The 20547-nt window shown below is 36.7% G+C and overlaps 1 protein-coding gene across 1 annotated transcript in view; it reads right to left on the bottom strand.

Moving 5' to 3' along the window:
• SPAG17 (sperm associated antigen 17) overlaps positions 1-20547 on the bottom strand; it is a 90039-nt gene that overhangs the window by 59993 nt on the left and 9499 nt on the right. Inside the window, exons 4-7 of the mRNA XM_054269887.1 lie at positions 9337-9468; positions 5454-5649; positions 3091-3285; positions 577-758 (exon numbers count right to left, since the gene is read on the bottom strand). Of these exons, the coding sequence (XP_054125862.1) occupies positions 577-758; positions 3091-3285; positions 5454-5649; positions 9337-9468 (705 nt within the window). The remainder of the gene's footprint in view (positions 1-576; positions 759-3090; positions 3286-5453; positions 5650-9336; positions 9469-20547) is intronic.

Here is a 20547-nt window from a genome sequence, read left to right as displayed (position 1 = left end):
ATGTGAGAATCTAGGACGGAAAACATTTCTAATTATTCACTTTCTCCTTCAGTGCCTGGTAATAGTCCTGACTCAGCAGACTATAATAAACTAGAGCCATGTTTTGGACAAAAATGAGCAGTACTGAGTATGATAAAGCAACATTGTATATCAAAAGGTATTCTTGCATTCAGCAAATTTTTTCTCATGTGACTATTCTGAGGTGCATGCAAGTAGGCCTGATGTTATGAGGACAAAAATATAACTTCTGTGTTATTTCATACACACATATGACTCTCGAACGAGATGCAAACATGTTCAATAACTTTAAAACCTCGAACTATTTTACAACCCTTCTGCTGTGGCCTACAATATAAAGAAAATTCAAATCAGTCATTTTTATTTGAAGGACTCCTTGTAAACAGATGCTGAATGAAGTTGTTGGATACACAGGAAATAATTTTTGTTTACGATTACAAATATAGTAACTACGGTGGTTGTGTTTCAGAGAAGACTTGAGATTAAATTCCTAAAGTGTTCTTAAAAATTACAAACCCTAAAGCATGGCGTGCACTGTAAAAAACAGAATGTACTGACCAGCATTTCTCTGTCTGTCCAATCAGGGGGAAAGTCACTTTCCTTAACTAGGTAATGAAGCCTGGCAACATCAAAGAGACTTGATCCATGCTTTCCACTGCTCAGAACGGGCTCCAGGAATTTCCAAAATGTTTCCAGGTCTTTCTTAGCTTCATCTTCCTTTCTTTTCTCTGCTTCTATATCTAAAATATATGAGTATTTGACAAATCATGGTACAGTGTCTCCCTTTAACATAAAGCACAAATCATGTATCAGTCTACTCTAAGTATTGTTAACGTATTTCCATCCTTAGAGTCTCAGCAAATATCTGACACCTAACTTGGGGATTAAAAAAACCCCCCAAATATCTTGCCATCATCTTTTATTCCAAGTACAATGCTTGATCCTGAAAGGAACCTGAGGGGCTCATCTGGTAAAACTCCTCTGCTCAAGCAGGGTCGCCAAGAGCAGACTGCCCAGGACCATGATGGTTTCTGAGTACCTTCAAGAATGAAGACTCCATGACCTCTCTGGGCAGTCTGTGACAGTGCTCAGTCACCCTCACAGCAAACAAGCGTTTCTTTGTCTTCAGCCAACACCCTCTGTTCAGTTTTGCCATTGCCTCTTGCCCTGTCACTGAACACCACTGAAAAAGAGCCTGGCTTCCTTTTCTTTCCACATTCCTTTCAGGCATTTATAAACATTGATGAGTTCGCTCCAGGCTCTTTCTTCTCCAGGGTTAACATTCCCAGCTCTCTCAGCCTCTCCTCACATGAGAGATGCTCCAGCCCTTTGAACATACTTGTGGTCGTTTGATGGCCTCTCTCCAATAGCTCCTTATCTCTCCTTTACTAAGGAGTCCAGAACTGGACACAGAACTCTCAGTATGGCCTCACCAGTGCTGAACACAAAAGAAAGTTCAAATCTCTTGACCTGATGCAGCCTTGGATACCACTAGCCTTGTTTGCTACAAAGGCACAGGGCTGGCTCATGTTCAGCTAGCTCATTGCCACCCTCCCCGAGTCCTTCTGTGCAGAGCAACTTTCCAGCCAGTCAGCCCCCACCATTAACTGGTGCAGGATTTAGCCCTTGCCAAATTCTATGGGGTCCTGCCAGACCATTTCTCCATCCTGTTGAGGTCCCTCTGCAGACCAACACAATTCTGTGGTGTTTCAGCCATTCCACCCTGTTTTGTATCATAAGAGTACTCACTGAGGGAACTCTCCTGATCAGTAACAAAGATGTTCAGCTGGACTCACACCACAAATCCCCTCAGATACCCTCTAGGCCAGGATATTCGGCCAGTTTTCAATCTAACTCAGTGTTTGCTTACCCAGCTTCTTTATGAGAAGACAGTGCCAAAGGTCTTACTGAGTCAGGGCAGACAATATTCACTGCTTCCTCCTCCTCTACCAAGACAGTCATTTTGTCATAGGTTATCAGGTTGGTTAAGAATGACTTCCATTGGCAAATCCATGCTAAATGACCAACTCCTTGTCCTTCATGTGCCTGGAAATGTTTCCAGGACTAGGTGTTCTATCATCTTCCCAGAGACACAGAAGAGTCTGAGTGGCCTTTACATTCCTGAGTTATTCCTGCCATTTCTGAAGATAGGAGTGATGCTTTCCTCCAGTTTTCTAATTGCCATGTTTTTTCAAAAGTAATTAACAGTGGCCTTGCAGTGACATGACAGCCAGCCCCTCAGTATGCCTGAGTGAATCCCATCAGGTCCCATGGACTTATGTGTGTCCAGTTTGTTTAATCCCTAACTCAATCCTTTTCCACCAAGAGACTTTCTCCAGACTTTCACCCTGTCTCTGGGGCCTGAAAATTCCAATGGCCATTCATGATCACAACCACTTTTTCTTCTTTCAAGGTCCTTTAGCCAGTCCTTATAGGGAGACTGCTTTCTGGATTGAATAGAGTTTATTGGTATTTTTTTTGTAGTGTAGAGTCCATAATTCTATTCTCATGACAGTCAAGTAGCAGGGAATAACTGTCTCCCTTGATCTGCTGGCTATGTCACTGCAGCTCAGGATAGCCAGCCATCACTGATGACACATATTTAGCTCACTGCTTACCAGCATCCCAGTTCAAGAAAGGTGTTAACAGCCTTGGGACAGCTGAGTATAATTACAGAACATTATTCTGAGGCATATTCTCCTGTGGCTGGGGCCACAGTCCCAAAGCAGCCAACTGTTCACTTTCATTGAAATTACCAAATGAGCCAAGTTTTCTTACCAGTACACTTCCTAACAATTCACAGAAGTATGCATTTGATAAAACATTCTTTGGTGGCTACTGTGGCGGCAAACTCTGCCTGCTTAGTCAGTCCCTCTTTCTACTGTCCAGTTTTTGCACTGGCAAACCATTTGGTTTGGTGGCCAACCAATGGCAATACTACTTTTGCACTGGGAAACACAGCTGCTCACACAAACACAAGGCATAGAGAGGGAGAAAAACACAGCCAGAACAGTAATTTCCTGTATATCAAATTATCTCCTTTTAACATAATTTTTTTAATGACCAGATTACCTTCAAGTGAAAGTGAAGATTGTTTTTGAAGTTTAGTTGCTTCTAAGTATATCTGCAATGGCTTGTAATTTTCAGAAGAAATTTGAATTACACTTGAAATGTTAATCCCAAGCTCAATCAAGACAGGTAACAACTGAAGACTGGGGAAACCCAGAATGATAACGTAATAATGAGCACCATCATCTGGTTCATCATCTGTTCAAAACACAACAAAAACAAATTGGAATAAGAACATTCATCATCTAAACAAAGTAGATTTTTTACTTGACTATATGGGGTTATGCAAATGAAGGTTACAGAAATAGTTCTTTTATACTCTTATTGGGAAAATTACATATAAATTCAAAAAATATGAGCATAAGACTCAGTTCTTATGCACCAAACCACCTAGAACACAGCAGGAAGAATACAAGTCAGAAGTAACAATTGTTTGGAGAAAGACCAGGAGAAAATCTGCAAAAGCTGATTATAATCAGAATGTTGTAGCAGCATTTCTGTAATTGCTCCTCTCAAAGGAGTTTAGTGTCAGGACATATGCACATGTCTTAATGGTAGTTTAAACTATCCTATTTCATCCTGCATAAAGCTGGACATAGAGCTGGACAAAAAGTAAGTTACTGTATCTTACATGAAAGATTACCCAAGTCATAATAATTTCAAAGGATTAGCTGCAGGTATCAGCTGACTCACTGCTGACTCCTCCCTACCCAGCAGGTTCATGTTCACTAGATGTAATTCTTGGCAAAATCCTCATCAGCTGGTAATACCAATTCACACTAGTCCTTTTAGGTGGCAGGGGCATATCCAAATTCATATTAAAACGTAGATGAGGAGTTTCATTGAGTGCCTGTTCTATTTGGGCTTATCAGTTATGCAGAAATATGCATAGCAGCATTTCAGTATCAAAGCAAAAGGTTAAGCATGATATAAGTAGACATGAACTCTCTAGAAGCTCTAGAGTTGTGTAGTTTCCTTTTATGCCTTATGGAGAAATCCAGGTAGTAAGACCGGTATCAAGTGACTTAATTCATCCAGTACAGTTATTTATCTTAAGTTAACAAAAACTGTCTGCTGGAGGTCCTGTATCTCTCCATCAATGCTGAAACACATAGAGTTAGTGCAGACAAACCTACACTAAAAGCAAATCACAGCTTTATACTCTATTTAGCATTAAGATCCTTTCTTATGCTTACTAACACATCAGATGTAAAAGTGCTTTACTGACTCCTCTACTTGTGGGACTAATTTATCCAAGGAAGGAAAAAAAGTAGCCTGGCACTGACATCTGCCTGTGCTCGGCCAGATGCCCAGGGCTATGCAAATGCTGCTACAACCTGGAGTAGCAGGCTCTCTGTTGCCTGTAATATTAGCTAAACATAAAATAACACAGAAATTTAGAGAGAGACTGACTGAGGAAGCAGCCACCACAGTCCAACAAATATATTGCATAAGGTAAAAATCAAAACCAGAAGAAAACTAGCTTATTATTTCACTTCTAGTACTGAAAATGAAATACATAAATTTGTCTCAGTTACTGCAGGAAGAAAAAATATGAGCACATACAATTACTGAACATTAATTACTTTTAACAAAAAAGACAGGTGTCTGCACAGTCACCTACAGAGATCCAAAAATTCCAATGTGTACAGGCTGAAGACTGCCTGCCATTTTAAAATAATAATTATGATTATGCTAATAATCATGACAAGTGAATAACAGTCAGTCAGTTCTAATTATCAGTGACTAGTCCGTATGCAAAAGAGGAAAGACATTAATGCAAGTAATCTCAATATTACTCAAAAGCAGAAATATTTAATTTCAGAAAGATGACAATGTATTAGGTATGAATTATAAAATGACTGCTAGCTACCAGAAACAGATATAGACTGTCTTTGAATTTAAGGCATATTTTTTTCCCCCTTTCTTTATACAGCTATATTAGAACAAATATAAAGAGGGTAAGACTAGATTGGAAGTAGTGAAAAATTTTTCACTGACGGGGTTGACAACTCTGTCAGCTGTGTTTTAAACTATAGTACAAGGAGAAAGCCACCTTTGGATACTGATATTTAATTATTCTGAAATCTTTATCTAGGATAGGCTTTCTGTGGGATTTCTTTGGCTAGTTTATTGTAGTCTTACATATGCCCAAACATTTTGATGTTGACATGCCACATGTAACTTATCTGTATCTTACTTCTTGGACTGCACAATCCATCCTAACAGTGAGCAGAACACAGTGCCCTCTTCAAATGCAAAGTGGCAAAATTTTGATATTGCCAAATAGATCTTGACTTTTCAACATGGAACAAAACTAAGTATTCCAAAGGTTTCCCAGGAGTAAATAATCATATTTTACATACCAATGTATTTGTCTTTCACTTCCACTTCTCCCCGTTGTTTGAATTTGGTGTCCTTTTTAACAGGGGATGATGACTCTGACTTTTTTCCTTTACTATCTTTTCCACCTGTCTTATCAGGAGATTTCTTATCTTTTTCTTTTTCTTTTTCTTTCTCTTTTTCTCTCGCTTTCTCCTTTTCTTTTTTCAGCTGTTCTGCCTGACAAGATGAATAAATGAAGTCTTATTAAAGCCTTTGTGAAGAACAAAGGTCAGACTGTTGAAAAACTTTAGGCGTTCAATTTTTTTTATTTTCACACTTTTCCCTCTCAGCTGCTATAATATTCATGTGGTGGAGCTGTCTTGAACACCCTGCTTTTTCCTACTCAAACACACATTCAATTATTTAGATGCTCTTACTCAGTCATAATGCTAAGACTTCACATAAAAAAGGAACTGCAAGAGGTAGGTAGACATATCTACCAAAATAACAAAATGCATATGGATAGAAAGATGAGTGAAAAACCCCTGTGCTTTAGTTACTTCCACTACAGCACTTGCAGCAGCCAGAAACCTTCCTTGGACTGAAGGGAAATATGGCAAAAATTCAGTATCTGTTAATATCTTTAACATCTCTGTTAACACTCTCGACTATGGTGTAAAATGGTACCAGCACTATTTTCCTTTGATGTAAATATTTGTCTAATGTAAACTATAATCAAGAGTTGTGCGTTCATTTCACACAGGATATTACTCAGCTATTCTCATTATCTTCAAATAAAAACACCTACATAAAGCTCTTCCTAGTAATTTAAGAGTACAGGACAAAAAAAGATATTTTAAGTGTCCCAAAGCCTCACTCTATAAATCCAAAAAAAATTGAGTCGGTCTGAAATGAAAATGATAAAAAATATATTAAGGTAACGTAGGTTCTGTAAAGCAAGAAAGTGTCCACCCTATTTTTGCCCAGCAAAATTACTATATTCAAACTATGCAAAAATTACATTTCAGGATTATAAAGCTAAATTAAATTTTAAAAAATATTAACTTAACTTATAGTTACAATCCTCCTGATGCCACTTTAAAGGCTATTAAAGCAATTAGGAAAGCCCTTCATGCAAATGAGAGAGGTCAGCTAACTGTATATAGTTGCTTTCCCTAGATCCAGCTGAAAAGCAGACTTTCCAGCTGTGGAAGTTGTATTTGGTTCAAATTTAAAATCAAAACAGAAAATATTTTCCTGCTTTTCCCTTCCTTCTTGAATTTCCTTTCTGTAAAATTTAGAAATGTCTTTGACAGAATCTTGAAACTATTTCCACTGTGTAATGAAGGATTTGGAGACTTTCATTACTTTCTTTCAAATTTGTTCCACCTTTGACATTTCAAATTAGAAATTTTGATAGTACTTCTTTGAATTCTAAGCTGATGAACACATCAAACAGATGATAAAATCATCATGCCAGAAAGATCACAATCAACTTGATCTATTGCATCTGCATAATTTAAAGTAATTCTTAAATAAACAGAGACATTTATGGACTTGCCAAGATTCTAACAAAGAACATTACTTGACCTAAATACTTTAGAAAGTAAGAACCTCTCCTTTCTTGGACTCTTTCCTTTTCCTTTTAATGTCATATTACTCCTTCCCTACAAGGTGCAGCTTTTGGTGGAGTTTCTAACAATCCATTAACTTCTGCAATTTTGTTATTTTAAGCTTCACATTTCAAAATTTTACTACCTCAAACAGTTTTCTAGTTCAGAGACACTTCTCTTCTGCATAATATTTATGCCTGTCAATTTATGACAAGCTCCTGCTCCTAATGAAATACAGGATGCCTTATTTTTGGTTATTTACATATTGTATTAGTTCTGCTGATCCATTCTAGATATCTATTTAAGAAAAAGGCCCATGGACAGATATGTTTGCTTTCTGAGAACTGATTTGCGAGTAAAATCCTGTTTTCAACACCCAGATTGCTGGCAACAGAACTTGTATTGTACAAGCTAGTTGGAAAGGATTAAAAATTCTATGGCAGCCAATTTAGAGATGGAACTCTAAATTAGAAGTCAGTTTCTGCCCACTCTGTACTGCAGAGCATCCTCATATCCAAGAGCCTTCCAATTCTTGACTCTCCTTCAATGGCTCCACTTGTGTTTGCCTGTCACACATTGATATAGATACAATTCAAAGGAGGTGACAACTTTTGCAGACAGTTTGACTAAAACAGAGAAGTAACTGTAAGTGCCAGAGACTCTTCAACCCTCAACATTGACTATCCACCAATTAACCAGGGAAATAAAATTACAGTTACAAGACTAATTTTGCTAAATGAAAGCTCCAAAGACTCCATTTTAATATTGAATTGCCATTAAACTTCAAAGTTTTGTTTGACAGTTTACTTACAAGAACTGACTGCTATCTAAGAAAAAAGCAATTTTTTTTCCAATTCACTATTAACAATCTATTCTACAGCTTCAGCTTTTCAGTTTCTTTTCAGATTGAAAACACATTATTTTTCTCATATTCTTCATATATTTCTATGGTTTAAATTATCGTTTCCTAATAATTGAATTCTGTGGGAACAAGACACAATTTTAATGGAATCACCCAGCATTCAATGTTCTTGTGATTATGTGCTACACTTCATCCACCAACTTCTCCCACAAGTAAAACTATTGATAAAGAAATTTACAGATTTTTCAGCTACACAAAATCCATTAAACTATTTTCTGCTTGCATCTTTTACATGCACAGACTCCTTAGGTCTCCATATCATCACACTCCACACGATAGGTTTTGACCAATTAACAGGGTAAACTTACTGCAGTAATTGTATGACTTTCTGATAATTAACTGACTTTCTTCAGTTTCATGAATGTTTGTTGGAAAAGGACTATAGCAAAACCAACTGTTCAGTAAGTTGTTGAAATGTAACACTGACGACTCCAAAAGATGTTAGAAATAAATTAGAGGTCTGATCTGTGATTCAGTGCAAGCTTGGTGAAATTCCTCCTAGAACAAATAAGCAATCTGTCCCAGACAATCTTGGAGCTAGTAGTGACGACCTCGGAGACAAATGGAAGGAAGCTTTGGGAACACTGGAAAATGTGGTACCTGGTTCTGAGAAGTCGACTTCAAAATATGTACCTTTTTGAGAGAGTTCAGAGGAGAGGAACATGCATAATCAAAAACGAACAACCATGGTACATATTTGGGTTTGTTAGTTAAATATGTAATAGATTTCTGTACAGGGAGAACTCAAACAGATTTAAATGAGAGTAGCGTTGGTAGGATCAGAAACCTTTTTCAAATGCTCACGTTGCAGAGATGGTTCAGAAATAATACTGGTTGCCATGGAAAAGCAAAGACACAGCACAGGGAAGTTTTCAGAAAAGGTTCAACAAACATCCGCCAGGAATAGTTTATGTAAATATTATCCTGCCTTAGCGCTGGAGGATGGAAAGATAAGTTCTCCAAATTCCCTCCAGAGAGGAGATTCATAACAAGAACTCTGTCATAGTCTGCTCTGTGTCTGTCCTTGATACCTTCCACGTAACAATCTCTCCGGCCTTTACTTCAGCAGGGATACATTCAGCAGAAGCCTGTTCTGAGCTCTATTTTCTACTGGTCCTAACACTCAGCTAAGCCATTACTAGCTGTCACTCTAGCAAAGACTTCTTCCATAGTGTTTTTATTTTCTTTTTTCCCCCGTGTTCTCATTGGCATTTGAGTAATTGAGAACTTCATGCACAAAATCTAATCAACTTTAAAAAATATTTCTAATCACATTTCTCTTTAATTACTGTTTTAGTAAGACAAAGATGAGAAGAAAGCTGGATTTATGGAAGCAACACCAAAGAAGTGTCTTCAAAAATGTAATGTTCCTAGGGCATACTATAGTACCTTCTTTTCCTCTTCTCTTCTCTGAAGAGCCTTCTGTTTGAGACAAAGCAATTGAAATTTCAACAGCTTTCCAGTTAGTGTTGCAGGAAATTTTTCACCCTGGTCCAGAAAGGCTTTGGCTAATTCCATCACCTGGAAAGGAAAAAAAAAATCACAACAAAACTACTACTTGCATAGCTTTAATACTGCACTTGACTCATGTTTATTTGCATGCTGAAATGAGCAAGTGCTATCTCACACTGTACCATGTGTGGGTTGAAATGGCCACATTTACAGACAAAACAATGTATCAGTAAGATACACCACTATTCTTTGGTTCCAAAGACCTCAAATAAAGTTATTTCAGCTATAGTATGCAATAAAACTAGAATGGAAAAAACCTATGATTTATGAGAAAATCAACATACACAGAGTTCTCACAGGAAAATGTAATTCTCTTTAGGTTTTAAACAAAGAAATAACATTAAGCAACTACATATTATAAAGCAATAAATCAAAAAGCACCTAACAGATAGCAAATCAAGGGGAATAGTGTGCAGTACTGCTTACAAAGTGACCAGTGTCTGAGGGACTAGCCCTAAATGAAAGATAAAAACTTCTTGAAGGGAATTTGAGAGGGTCTGTCTTGGTGAAAACACACCCCCTCCCTGTGTAATTCTGATTCTGTTGGTATGCAGCCTAATTGGGGTGAAATAAGGCTATTGAGTTTTCTTAGGGTGATGACAGCAGCAGGAACATACAGCTGCATTGTCCAGATGTGTGGCATTGACAGGCTGTTTTATGACTATGTTTTTTACAGCTTGTTTCCACTAAATTTCATACAACTCACTAACATCTGGACCGTTTTCCTTGGAGCCTCATAACCACTTTATTTACTGCGAAAAAAATAAAATAACATAAAAATACCGTTAAAAAGTTGTTATATGTTTCTTTTCACTTGTGTTGTCTCTGTAATAAAGTTCACCTATGTAGGAAGAGCTGTTGAGGAATAATGTAACCATAATATTTTCTTACTTTTGTTTTTAAGCAACCATCATCTTTATTTATAACCATGGGCTGAATTAGGTGTTACTCAAATGCTCTGACATGTTTCTCTTTTCTCCTCATGGAGCAATTACAGTTGGGCACATATGGTGTCAATTTTGCTTGCTAATACTGAGACAATGAAGGTGCACACTGCATCTCACTGAACTGTGTCTTGTCTGTGCAAGCACCACCATTAGCTTTGAGCTTTCATAGTTCTTGCCTAGTTTAGAAATTTTCATTTCTCACCTAAATGTAGCCACTAAAATGCTTCTCTGAATAAAGCAAAGCCAAATCAGAATCCAGACTATTATATGCCAAATCATTGTTTCATGCAAACAAAAGCAAGGAGCAGAGAAACAAATGTCTTAAAATTCAGATATTTTCCAAGTTGCATAACAAGGAGAAAAACCAAAACATATGCATTTCAAAACCCTTCCAAAACAATCCTGCTCTTGCAAGACAAATAAATCTAATGATCTTAACACACAAAAAACACAAAAAAGGAAGATACATCATGATTAAGATGAGTTTTGCTTTGTATGTTTTATACTCAAAGTAAGACTGGTCACTAGCTCAACAAGCCAATCATAGAAGGCTTCTGGAAAGATCCACTGACATCAGAGCCACAGCAGAAAATCAAGGACGTGTTAAGAACAAGACTTAAAAATTACCACACACTGTGGGCACACTAGGAGCTACTAGTCATTCCAACAAAAAATAGTCACCCAGAGCTAGGTACACAAATTGGTGCTCTGAAAGAAAAAGACATTGGTAGAAATATCATATCAGTAATTTCCCACAGAGAGAAAAATTCTCATAAACTTTTTTTTTTCAGAATTGATGTTAACAACCTATGGAAAGTGATGCTTCTCATTGGTTTAATGTAGGTGAGTTGCACATTTCTTGAAACACAGTAGAGGGGAAATGGAGGGATTCTGGAAGCATTCCTGAAAAGTGTATATATAGTAACTCAGCTCAATGGCAGTTGCTGATTTAGTGTTCATGGAAGAAGAAAAAAGTGCTTAGATTCTTAAACCCTACTCTTCCTGAGAATTTTAAAGCATTTTAACAGTCAAAAGCAATGCATAATAATTATTCCTATTTTGTAGATGGAAAATACAGGAATGAAGAGACTTGCTGAAGTAGAGTGGGTAGGAAGGACAAATTGTCTTATGTGAGCCATGAGAAGCATAACCAAAACTATTTAACAGGAATACATTCCTTGACTGTGGAAAGAGGTCACACGAATAAAACAAAGACAGAATGAGTGCACTACATTTGGCAATACAAAGAAGCAAATATCTTTTCATACAGAAATGTAAAATATGCTTTATACAGGAGGACATTAAAACCAATCCTAAAGAGAGAACATAGATCAATCCATGCACAGTAGATAAAAAGAAGGTAAATTTATTACACATCCATATTTACTTCATCTGTGGTCCTGTGAGTTATGCAGGCACCTGGCATAAACAGTTAAAAATCTACAGAGCCTCAAGTGAAAAAAAATACCAAACAAAAACCTCAAGACAAAAACTGGGTAGGAATACAGAAGGAAGTTTTTCAGCTACTATGAAGTGGATTTGTTACCGATTGGCTATACTTCATCCCACCAGTGACGATCTTTTTCTTATGTGAGAAACCATGGAAACTTGGATGGACAAACTTAGTTAGGTAGGGCCTCTTTTCCTCTAAAGCAAGGGGAAACAGCATTCCTCACACAGCAGGGATCACACTGGTGAAGTGCAGAAAGGCTTTGGTGATGCAGTATTTGATCTCATATGGTGGCAGTATGAAGCACACACAGATTTAGCTGTCTGGTGCAAAGGGCATGTATTTGGAGCCACCCAAACACTGCATGAGTGCTTGTAAGTGACCCTACACCACTGACAGATGTCAGCACCATTGAGATAGGAGATAGGTCTTAAAAGTTACGGGAACATTTAAAGCCAGGGTCTTTGTGCTATCTTTCTTTGAAATGCCTCTTTTCACAAGATACAGAACAATTGTGGCTGCCAAATTATAATCAGAAAACCTTCCAAAAAGATGAATTAGATTATAAACTTTCACAGCTTTCTTACTACCTGGTAGCAGTAACATTGCTTGCTATGAACAGTGGTCAGCCCACTTCACAGTGTAGCTCTCCCATACCCAGAGTGAGCTTTCTAAAGCCCTGTCTTCCCTCTTATTCTTGAAATGGTAAGAAATCCAGACCATCACATATGCCTCAGACTCATCTAACACTTCCTCAAAGAAACAATAGTTCCTAGAAGAACCAAATAAGTAAAATCCCATAGTCGCTGACACAGTTCAAGTTAATTTGAAGCAGGATAGTCATCAGTCAAGAGGCTCTATGGATTACACAATCAAGCTGGTAATTATTCAGAGGTATTTTCCTGAGTAAAATAATAAAAGTACAGGAAAAAAGTGATCTTGACTTATTAAAATCAGCTGTCAGTCTTATGAGTCCTTCACAAGCAACTTTTAAGACAGACTAGGGGACAAAAGCTGCATGTGTCATACTTATATTTTGTTTTTCTAAAGAAGACTTCTTTAAATATACTATTAAATACTTCTGACTCTGTCATTGTCATTTCATGACTAAAGCATACCAAAGAAATCATTTTGAAAGAATACCAGGAAGGATCTGAGCTAACTGAAATAACTTTTTTTTCAGATGACACCTCCAGTGTGTTGAAAGAATTCAGTTTCTCATATTAGACCATTCACCTAACTTGATTTTAACTCTCAAAACCTCCTCCCACCTATGATGTCAAAAGACCACTTGCTTAATCATTATTTTTCACTACTGAATTAATGACTCACAGTTCAAAGAGAGTTTAAGGACTCACATAAATCAATAAATCAATTGCATATCTGAGCAGAGCTCCATGTAACCCTTATGTATCCACAAGGTAGGCTGTAAAACCTAAGACCAGCCAAATGAGTCATCTTTGTTACTCAGTGAAGATGTATTCCAGAGAACGAAAATAATTAAAGAGGATTTTATGATTTTTTGTACCCCACGGAGTTCTTTCAACTCAACCTACTAAAACGAAGCAATACTGAGCAAATATGAATGCTGTTCATGTCCTAAATATGTTCCTTTCTATTGTGAGAGGATTTCTCAAAGCAGAAGCAAATGGTTGCTTGTACTCTAGAAAAATAACCTGTCACTCATATGAGTGAGTCTGTTTTTTGCCAAAACACAACACAGCTTGATCTGGTTAGCAGAAACCTATTAGAATTATCCATTGTAAGAAACTCTGTTCTCTAAACCCCTCTCTACAGAAAATCTGCAACCTGAGGGGATATTTTAACTGATTTAATCTCAGAGATGTTCTATGAGAATTTTCTAACACACATGTACAGCGTTATGTCAAGTATTTATATTGTGTTTTAAGAAAAACAGAAATGGTGAATAACCCAATTTCAGTAAAAAAGAGAAAATACTTTACAAAAAAATAAGTAGAGTTTTATAAGAGAGCTCATACAGGAGCTCTCATCATCTGGCATGTACATTTCCCATGGCTCCCTGACCATTAGCTGCTATGAAAACCCAACTGCTTTAAGGGACACAAATATCCAGTGATGGGAAAGATCAGGCATTAGCACTGCTATTTCAGGAAAGAGTTCTATGCACAGGGAAGGTTTTTTCTCACATGACCTTTCATAGATCTGTTTTCTTTTAGCACTGATTGGGAGGCAATAGTTAAAACAGCATTTAAGTGATTTTAGAACAATGCCTACAGAACCCAGATCCCTTTAGAAAAAGAGGACAGGCCAGTCTGTTGTGATTTGTGCTCAGATGAAGGGATATACTGCTATGATCAAATACTGAAATATTTACATTTCAGTGGGATGAATCTGCCCAGTAAATCTTTCCATTATGGTACAGAATATTTTAAGCTTCTGAGAACTAAATTGTCTCCAGCAATTTCAGCCAACTGAATCCACACAATGAACACCACACAGCTAAAAGATTTAGTCACGCTTCTCTAACATTGCATCTGGCTAGGAAGACAACCCAATCAGAGGTGGAACAAAAAGATCAAGAAATAAAATTGCCTCATCAAACCTTGTGCTGGCAGAAGCCATCCAGCTACATCTTGACAGAATTTTCTAAGTCACATCAGAATATTTGAGCCAGGTAGTTACAACAGCCTTGTAGACTGGACACCAGAAAACTGGGCAGGATCTTTCCACCTTGGTTGGTCCAAATTTGCAAGAGGGCTTTGAGCTTTTTTTTTTTTTTAATTTGGAGACAAAGGATTCTAGGATTAGTTGCTGTACTTGAGAAGAATGTCATGCATTTTATTGTCCTTAATGAACCTAATACAGTCCCCCAAAAACTTAGAAGACAAAAAACCAGAAGACAGCATTGCCTTTGGCTACTTCAGAGAGTCCCTCTAACACTTCAAGGATGACATTCTCATAGACATAATTGATGTTTCCTCTAGTTACACAGACATCTCAACAAAACCTGCACAGAAAAAGCAGAAATTTGATACCAATTTTCATGTAGGCAGGAACTCTTGCAATCTGTGAAGGAAACTCAAACTGTCTCCAGTGTTCTAAAGCAGATTTTAAATAGGTAGATGAATTTCAAAAGGTTATCAATTGTCTTCCCTAGAAAACAAATTGCTAACATTTTGAGTGTTACGAATGGCCTCAGGTCAAATAATTACAACTAACAGTAATAAAACAATAATGCATGTTTCTAAAATCCTAGCTTTAGGACTAGGAAGAGTCACTATTCTGAAATAAAACTAGGAGATGTGCATGTCAATTGCTTCATGTAAATAATAGAACATGGCCACCCAAATTTTAGGAAGCAAAATTAGAAAACACAGGTCATTTTCCTGCTCAAGCTTGAGACTTCCCCCCCCAATTTTAACATTTAGAAATGCTGGTACTTTTTAACATGACACATTACTCCTGGAAAGGGATACTGAACTGGAGACACCCAAACTGACAGTGAACAGCTACAATTTATAGAACTGCCTGGTTCATAGCAACAATGGTTTCCTCTCATGAAAAAATTAAATCCAAATGGAAGCCATACAATTTGATAACTTAAAGGACTACACAGACCACTTGATCATGCAGTGGCATCAGATGATCTGGCAATGGCAAAGGCTGATGCAAAGACATGCTAAACCAAAATTTACAGATTCTTTCCCTAACATCCTTTTAAGTAGATTGACCTAAATACCAGGAACCAGCAGACAGAGTAGATAAATGCTCCTCAGAAAAGACATCAAATAACTCAGGTAAATACACCACCTCATTTAGTGGATCATTTATAAAGCATCTGATATTCTGTAGTATAAACTGATAGGAAATTGGTATCAGATAGAAAAGAACTGAAAACAGATGAGTAGATAATGCCCACAGCAGGATTTAAAGTCCCTTAACCTTCCCTGAAGCCAGTACCTCCCTAAAAGGCACATTCATTTAATAACAATTCCCAAGTGTACACATTAAACCTCTGTGTATCCACACAATGTAAGGGCCAAGTCCTTCTGCAATAAAATTCTCTTCACTTGCATCCACACAATACCACTTGACAAAGGCTGACTGGAAAACTGCTCCATTTTATTATGACATTTAAGAGTGCAGTATGAAATTTATTTTGTACTGGAATGAAAAATAAAATTAAGTATTTCTAGCCTTCTAATCATTCAGCATGGCTGCCAAGGTTGTTTCTAGTGTCAAATCCTCTCATGAAAACAATGACACCAGATAAGTTTTGGCTCCTGAGCTGTTCCATTTTACACCAACTTCTAAAATTGTTTTCGCTCAATTGGAATGAAAACAAAATCTTTCTAACTTGTATTAAGAACAGAATTCTACTGACATGCATATATAGAGTGAGGTTTGGTTTTTGATAGGGCTATCTTTACTTTTGAGAAAGCCTAATCTTGACCAAAACCTTTGTTATGGTGTTGTGTCAAAATCTATACACTATCTATACACTTACACAAAACCAGGAAAGCTTTGATTATATGTTTCTACAAGAAATAAAAAGGCTTTCTTAAAACCACTCCTGACTAAGATTATGGTTGAAACTGTTTTCTTAAGTGCCCCATATCCTGGCCACTACTGGGCTTGCTTTTCTGCCAGTGGCAGCCAACTCTTCTGAGCTTGTACTTGGGTGAAAATATTCCTTCCCACAAACGTTATGTCTCAGACATTAAAAGTCCCCTTTCATCAAGCTAAACCCAAGATTTTTGATTTTTCTACTCTAGGAGTTTATTATAATGAAGACAAATAAATGCATACTCCATATCCCTTGTGCTACCCTCTTTATTCCTTTTTCTGAAGATATTGTTAGAGACAATGATGAGAGTCTAAAAAAGGGGCATAGACAATAGAACGATATAAGGTAATACAAAGGTATAAGGTATATACAGAAAAGAGGATATGAAAGATATTTAGAAAGAGAGCATCTATTCTTAACTTTTTAAAAAATGAAATTCAGGCCACTGGGGTGAGTAATATAAGGTAGTTTTGAATAATTATACACATGCACACACATTTAAAACATATTTTAAATATGTCTATTACCTAACTACAATTACATATAAAAATAATACAATTATACATATTACATTATACAAATGTATATGACACTTCATGGTATAGTAGGAGCACCTATCCCAGGAAACACACACTCGGTTCCAATCTAAAGTGGACTTCTCTCTACATCATAATGTAATTAGTGCCTCAAATAACCTTACCAGCAGCAACCCTTACTTCATAGGTCTACACTCTACACATTCCTAACAAAGCATAAATTCACAGGAATGCTTGAAAGATGCTTTACATCCACTGCTTCCTGGCTAAACTTATTTAACTTTTTTCAACTTGGGCTTGTTAATTGTTATGTTTTATGATCCTACAGAAATTCTTAATATCTTGGTTATATATTTTGTTTTGGAAGTGACAGAAGAGGAATCTGTTTCTTGTACGCCCAGAAAACTCAAGGATTCTTCTGTATCTGCTACAGTTTATTGCCTATTAAGGCAAGAAGTATTGTGAACATTATGCAATTTCTCAAGGATAATGGCATCACAATCTTAGGGGGAAAACCAACAATAACAATAACAACAAGCCCAAAGAAAAAACCCCAAACATGTACAACATAAATAATTTTAAATTTAAACAATAAGATTCTATTTCTAACAAAATAGCTTTTAGTCCTTTAAATGAGCTGTACAAAACATGAGCTAATTAAGATTTAAATGCAAGCACTCAACTGAACTGGATTTTAATAGCAAAACTATGCATATTATGCTTGACAAAAGAAGGATCTAGTTTGGGAAACTCTTTGGTTTGTTTATTGAAACTGCACAACTGGTTGATATCTCATTATGCCTAGTGATAAGGGTTGGCTGTTATGTATCTTGACAGTAAGCCTGGAGCTTCTTCTGCTTTTATCTATCCAAAGGTTTGAAGTTTCTGAGCTGACACTGCTTCCCTGTCAGCAAGGAGGTAAAATAAAGTGAGGTTTTGTATGAAAACAATCTGTCATGCAGATCTGGAACAGGAGAATCAAACAGGTCTTGTGTTCACCCAATGACAACAGAAAGAATGATTTGTAGTCAAAATTTTGTATTACCTTCTGTTTAAATATTTAAAGTTCCAGCATATGATTTGAAATCTTATGTTTGGTTGCTCATCCCACGTGAATATCAGAGATAATTTACATAAACTATGTGGGATTACAAGATCCTGGATAATGCAATTTAAAAGTCTTCACTATTTCAGATTCAATGAAGAAAGGAAAAAAAATAAGAGACAACAGATACCAGCAGATATAAGGATGAGTTTATTTTTTAACTGTACCAGACAAAAAGAAAGACTGAACATGCAGACTAACCAGCATTAGAGGTGAGGTATAATTTAACCAATAGCATAAGAAGACTGTGTAGCCAACAAGCATTAATTCCCTTGTTTGCTAAAATGTAGAGATAATGAAAAGCTTTGAATGAAAAGCTTGGGAATGATCCCGGTGGTGTTATTTTCTACTTGAACTCTCTCTCTCTCCCCCCTCTCTCTTCTATTTCTTAATTAATTGTAAATAAAATCTATACCATTTACTTTGGCATATGGTCTTGTTTGCACCTTAATTTGGGCAGAGGCATCTTTCAACAATCAGATCTTAACAACACTGTCATATTTAGTAGTGGCAAAATATCTTAATTACATGATGTTATTAACCTTAGTAGAAAACTGACCCAACAAACAGGTGCATGAACAATAAAAATACACACCTTAATGATAAAATACATATATTTTTAGTTGTAGCTCTTGTTAGAAAAATTGTACATTATAAATTATGAATTAAAAAATTGTACATGATAAATTATTTTCCCTTTCATATATAAGGGAAAAATTAACTCCTCAGCACTTTTATGAGAGAATCAGCCTATCATCATTCAATTAAATGCTTAAGTACAAAATTACCAAGCAGGACTCCTACCCCTACCAAGTCATGTAAGAGTCAGAAAAGGTGCTGGACACCTACTTCTCCTGGATTTGGAAATCTTTTAGCTACATATTTATAAACCCTGCGCTGAACCTTTTCACTTTGTACAATAAGAGTGATATGAGATACAAAACAATGAAATTATTGAAAGCCTAAGGGGAATAACTTAGAGCAGAAAGCAGGAATTATTTTAGTATTATATAATTAGCTTGCAATGCATCATGATCCATTTGTTAAAGATTCTTGACTTCTAGGCACTGCAGACTACTGCACTGAAATTTATTAAAATCCCTACATTTCAGTGGATGCAAAGTGTAAGTCCAATGGCATGGGTAACTATATTACTATTAATACCAATAATAACTACCTTACTATGCATGCCATTAGTCCCAAACATTACATGTCAGATGTTCACAGACCATTGAATGTCATGAATCTCACAATACCTCGAAAAATGAATATGGAAACTTGTGGAAATGGCAGCACGTTGAATCCTGCCACCGAGAACTGTATGTGGCAATGATAGAAATACTTCTCTCAGAAGAGCTTTTCACAACCCTGTGTTTTGTGCCAACCTTCTATTTGTTTATCTTTGCTAGTGGAAGCAGTGAAAGCTTTCACTGCTCAAACTGCACATGGAATGTATGTGAATATTCAGGAACAAACTATGCCCAGGGAGGTGGGATCTTAATGCTGTGGCAACATGATCGATCTTCTAATTTGCTACAGCCTGAACGGAAACTGAGTCCAAGCAAAAGGTCAGAACAGGCATTTTATATTCTGTGTTAAGGAGGGGAGGAAAAAAATGTCTTTGAGGAGTAAAGTAAGTAGCTAATGAGACACAGCACTGACAGCTGGAATTTAATAAGTGTCTGCTTCACAAGTAAAATTGCTCTTAGTAATTAAATACAGGTATCATACAAAGCTTCTGCTTAGAGCTAGACTTCAAAATCCTTCTGTCAAGTAGGACTGAAGAAGTTTTACATACCAGGTAATATAAGGGTGAGTTTGCCTGGGAGGCTAGTCCTAAATGAAGAGAGTTAATTGCATAAATTTCACAGTCCTTTCAGTGGTAAATAATTCCAAAGGGACTTGTTCAGATAGTAGCCTGGCATTACTGAAAAACAGACCGCAGCTAAAAAGTACTCTTATAAAGTCCACCAAAACCTGAGACACATAAAAAGTTTATTAGTCATTGCAGAAATAAAACACAAAGTCTTTTTAGAGGGATCCAAAATTCTTTACGCTCCAGGTCTGTGAGGACCATAAAACTCTACCTGAGAAAATTTTAAACAATCTTCTAATTAATCACAGGATTTTATCACCTCTCACAAGCTGTAAGTAAAACATTAACAGGGTAGGAGGAAGTACTCTTTGTACTAAGCATGACTCCAAACCCTGCTGACATAGCCCACTAGATGAATCAGGTTACATCAAACAGATTATCATGGGTACTAGCACACAGAATAGTGTTTCATACAGGGGACTGCATACCCATAAATGAAGGTATAAGTTTCTAAATTATTGGGAGGGTCTGAGAGAGAAGAGTCTGACAGGTTTTCTGTAATTTGAGACATCACCATCGAAATATGACCACGTAACACATCCTTCAATAATGAAACTCTTATTCCTGAAAACAGATTTTGATCATGACTTAATCAGCAGTCTGACAGAATATTTCTGGTATCACA

The sequence above is a fragment of the Melozone crissalis genome, unplaced genomic scaffold (assembly GCF_028551555.1).
Source record: "Melozone crissalis strain CALT ecotype California unplaced genomic scaffold, PUWL_Pcris_2 ptg000008l_1, whole genome shotgun sequence".
NCBI lineage: Eukaryota > Metazoa > Chordata > Aves > Passeriformes > Passerellidae > Melozone > Melozone crissalis.
This window is presented reverse-complemented; position numbering and strand designations above follow the sequence as displayed.